Source organism: Eschrichtius robustus, chromosome 10 (genome assembly GCF_028021215.1).
Source record: "Eschrichtius robustus isolate mEscRob2 chromosome 10, mEscRob2.pri, whole genome shotgun sequence".
In the NCBI taxonomy this organism is placed as follows: Eukaryota; Metazoa; Chordata; class Mammalia; order Artiodactyla; family Eschrichtiidae; genus Eschrichtius; species Eschrichtius robustus.
Window position 1 is genome coordinate 92,874,956 of NC_090833.1, and position 4,750 is coordinate 92,879,705.

General features: G+C 39.3%; 1 protein-coding gene across 2 annotated transcripts in view; it reads right to left on the reverse strand.

Moving 5' to 3' along the window:
- Positions 1-4,533, reverse strand: part of CENPP (centromere protein P) — a 228,467-nt gene extending 223,934 nt beyond the window's left edge. The window contains exon 1 of one of the 2 annotated variants that reach the window (XM_068553294.1): positions 4,181-4,533. In XM_068553294.1, coding sequence (XP_068409395.1) covers positions 4,181-4,287 — 107 coding nt within the window. In that variant the 5' untranslated portion in view covers positions 4,288-4,533. The remainder of the gene's footprint in view (positions 1-4,180) is intronic. The other variant, XM_068553295.1, reaches the window with a different exon arrangement.
- Positions 4,534-4,750: the final 217 nt, after the last annotated feature.

A 4,750-nucleotide genomic window follows, 5' to 3' on the forward strand; every position in this document is an offset into this window, starting at 1 on the left:
TAAAATCTGAAAAGAATTTTCACTTTTACAAAAAGAAGGTGAAAAGTGAAAACAGCGTTTGGGGTTTGTTTTGCAGCGAGACATCACAGAGGCAACATGCACCCTGAGCAGTGAGAGTGGCACCACCAAGCTCCTACCCCAGAAACTACACTCAGCATCTCAGCATCAAAACTGCCATAGCTTTGAACTGTGTCTGTGAGCATTTGTGCTGTATCTTGATTTATTTTGTGCATCCGTTAGCAAAATGTGTCCTGAGGTAACTGCTTCTTTGCTTTACACCATTTTGACTTACAAAAGGTTTCATTGGAATGCTTTATTTTCGGATAGTGGGGGGGAAACTGTATTTGAAAATTTCATAATAAAAACCACTCAAAAAAACTAGGAACAGAAAGAAATTATCTCACCATAATAAAAACCATATATGGACAACCCACTGCAAACATCATACTCCATGGTGAAAGACTGAAAGCTTTTCCTGTAAGATTAGGAACAAGGTAAAGATGCAGCTTTCACCACTTCAATTCAACATAGTACGGAAAATTCTAGGTAGAGCAGTTAGGCAAGAAGAAGAAATAAAAGGCATCTAAATTGGAAAGGAAGAAGTAAAATTATCTCTGTTTGCAGACGGTATGATCGTAAATGTAAGAAATCCTAAAGATTCTACAAAAAAACTGTTAGAACTAATAAATGTATTCAGCAAAGTAACAGGATAACAAGTCATCACATAAAAATTAGATGAATTTCTATACAACTATGAACAATCTGAAAAGGAAATTACAAAAACAATTCCATTTACAATACCATCAAAAAAGAATATAATACACAGCAGTAAACTTAATCAAGAAGGTAAAAGACTTGTACAATGAAAACTACAAAGCATCACTGAAAGAAATTAAAGAAGATATAAATAAATGGAAACACATCTCATGTTCATGGATTAGGAGGTAATGTTATTAAAATGTCAATATTACCCAAAGCAATCTACAGGTTCAATGCAATCCCTATCAAGATCCCAATGAGGTTTTTTATTTTAAAAATAGAAAATGCCATCCCTAAGATTCATATGGAACCTCAAGGGATTCCCAATAGCAAAACAATCTTGAAAAAGAACAAAACTGAAGGATTCATATTGCCTGATTTCAAAACTTATCTCAAAGATACAGTAATCAAAACTGTAGTACTGGCATAAAAACAGACATACAGATCAACGTAATAGAATACTTATAGAAGCCAGAAATAAACTTTCACATATATGGTCAAATGATTTTTGACTAGCATGCCAATACCATTCAAATTGTGCTGGGAAAACTGGATATCCACATGCAAAATAATGAAATTGGACCATTAGCTAACATATACAAAAACTAACTCGAATTGGATCAAAGGTGTAAACATAAGACCTAAAACAATAAAACTCTAGGAAGAAAACGTAAGACAAAGCTTCACGATATTGGATTTGGCAATGATTTCATGGATATATTCAATACCAAAGGCACAGGTAACAAAAGAAAAAATAGACAAATTGGACTTCATGAAAAAAATTTTAAAATGTACATCAAAAAACACTATCAACAGAGTAAAAAGGCAACTCACAGAATGGGAGAAAATATTTGTTAATTGTATATCTGATAAAGGATCAATATCCAAAATATATAGAGAAACTCCTAAAACTCCACAACAAAAACCCAAACAACCTGATTCAAAAATGGGCAAAGGATTTAAATAAACATTTCTCCAAAGAAGATATACAAATGGCCAATAAGTACATGAAAAGATATTCAACATCACCTATCATTAGGTAAATGCAAGACAATACTACAGTGAGGTACCACCTCATACCCATTAGGATGGCTACTATCAAAAAAGAGATAACAACAAGTGTTGATGTAGATGTGGAGAATCTGGAAAACTTGTGGACTGTTAGTGGGAACGTAAAATGGTAGAACCACTGTGGGAACCAGTGTGGTGGTTCCTCAGAAAATTAAAAATAGAATTAACATATGATCCAGCAACTCCACTTCTTGGTATATATCCAAAGAATTGAAAGCAGGGTCACAAAGAGATATTTGTTCACCCATGTTCATACCAGTATTATTCACAATAGCTAAAACATGGAAGCAAACGAAGTATTTATTGACAGATGAATGGATAAGTAAAATGTGGTATATACATACAAGAAAATATTACTCAGCCTGAAAAAGAAAGGAAATTCTGCTATATGCTACAATATGGATGAAACTTAAGGATATTATGCTGAGAGAAATAAGCCAGTCACAAAAAGATAAATATGTATGATTCCATTTATATGAAGCAATAGAGAAGTCAAATTCGATGGAGACAGAAAATAGAATGGTGGCTGTCAGGGGCTAACGGGAGTTGGGAAATGAGAAGTTATTATTTAACGGGTATGGAGTTTTAGTTTTACAAGATGCAAAGACTTATGGAAAGGGATGGAGGTAATAGTTGCACAATATTATGAACATTATACTACTGATATGAACACTGAAAAATGGTTAAGATGATACATTTATATGTATTTTACTGGAACTGAAAAAAAAAAAAAATCTTGGTACACAGGTCCTAAACTTCTTTCTCCATCATAGTGAAAAGAAACTTTATATTAAATCCAAACACCTTGGACTCTTCCGACTTTCTCAACTTGATCATTGAGGAGACTCAGATTACATGGATAGTCTACATACTATCCTGAGCTAAAAATGACATACTGTGGCCAGTAAAGAAATCATCTTTCATCATGGTGCTTCCTCAGACTTTCTGAAGTGCATAAAATCATCAACGGTCAAGTTAAAAAGTAGATTCCGACTCAGTAGGTCAGGGTTGGGCTGAAATCTGTATTTCTGTTCAACCCAAGTGATGCTAAAGCTTCCAATCTGTGGAGCACCCCTGGAGTAGCAAGCATTCTGATACATTTACACCCTCACTTGCGGAGGAACATATTTGTTCCCTGTTCACCTACTTCCCTCTCCTCTTCTCTCTTACTAGTTACAGCTTCCTCTACCTTCATGATCCCTTCCAACATGCATGCAAACATTTTCTTTAGAACTCCTCCTTCCCAATTTCAACCAACTCTTGTCCAGTTAGTTCAGGAAAATCTTATTCTCTCTGCATCTATGTCAAATTAGAATTGACTAAAAAATGAAGACAGTTTCTGCTTTTCAAGCAGCTTGCAAGCTTGAGACAATAGGTACATAATTAACTGTCATGGACCCCCTTCTCTCCTTCTCCAGTTAAGAAAAGTGCCTGGGCTTTGAAGTTTGATTTTTGGATTCCAATCCAGCTCTAACACTTACCTTCTCTGAGACTTCAGGAAAGCAACTTAATTTCTCTGAGCCTCAGTTTCCTAACTCTAAAACGGGGTTAACAACAGCACCTAACTCAGAGGATTGTCGTAGGTATTAAAAAGAGATGATGTACGTAAAGACGTTTGCATCTCTCAGCCTAGCACTTAGTAAGTAATAGACAGACCATGGCTATTGGTAGTAACAAAGACGTTATGATGCCACCGCTCTATGGTAGACGGCACTCTTCAGTTATTTCTACCTATTAGTGCATATGGCTCTGTTCGCCTTTAAACAGGGAGTTCCCCCACTTCCTTTACAGGGATGCTTCCCCTCCTGCAGTATATGACAATCACCTTCGCAGCTTTTGCCAAATTCTCCTATAGACTACATTGCCTAGTCTTCTTTATATCAACTTACTCTTTTACCTAAATTATTTCTCAAGGGAAATTTCGTATCACTACCGTAAGCGAAAAATCAGTATCACTTGCCACAGTTAGGTGACTCACAAAAACAAATACCATGAAACCAGAGTTTTTAAATTCCAACTAGATACTGCTGCCCACTAAAGGCAAGATTGCTAAGGAGATAAGCAAACTTTCACCTTGATAGTTACTAGCAAGAGAACACCTTAAAATGAAATGAAATGAAACACCTTAAATGAAAACACCTTCCCCGTGAGTGTGATTAAATCAGTTAATATATGGTAATACGTTTACAACGGGGTCCACGCGTGTACTCATCACTCTCAGCCCTGTTGGAACAGACAGATAACGAGTTCCCGCCCACGTCTGGTGCTCGGGAAAAGTCTGTGGGGAGGTCCGGGGCGCCTGGAGTAGAGATCTTCACCCTTCCCACTGGGCCTGAGGAAGGCCACGTACCGAACTCGGGAGGTGTCTTCCCCGGGCGCCGGCGGCTCCACGCACGCCCGCCTCAAAGCGGTGATCTCGGCTTCCAAAGCGCGGGCCTCAGCCCGCTGAGAATCCATAGGGCCGCGCTAACGGGAAGCTGCCTGACAGAGGCGCGCCACGTCCTGTTCTTCAAGCCTCGCGCGCTGCTGGCGTGGACCATCCCGGAACTCGGCGGGGGAGGCAGGGGAATGACGCGCGATTCCCGCGCTTATAACCCGCGCTCGCAAGCATCCCAGCCTCGTTGCCATCCCTGCTTACTTTTCCACAGCTGTCCCCCAGCAGTCCCTACGCTTCAAGAGAGTTGACTCCCTCGAACCCAAAGCCCGAGGGCATACCTACCCACCCCGACTTGGTGGCGCCTTGGAGCAACCAGGACGAGCAAGTCACAGAAGAGGAGGTTCCGGGAGCACTTAAGGGGTGGAGTCTCTTTATTTTTCTTCCCCTCCCTCACTTCCGCCGACCATATCCAGGAGAACACAAGGTGATAACCCTCTTCAGTATGAATTAGGGAATTTTAATTTGGGTTCTTTCGCGGATGTT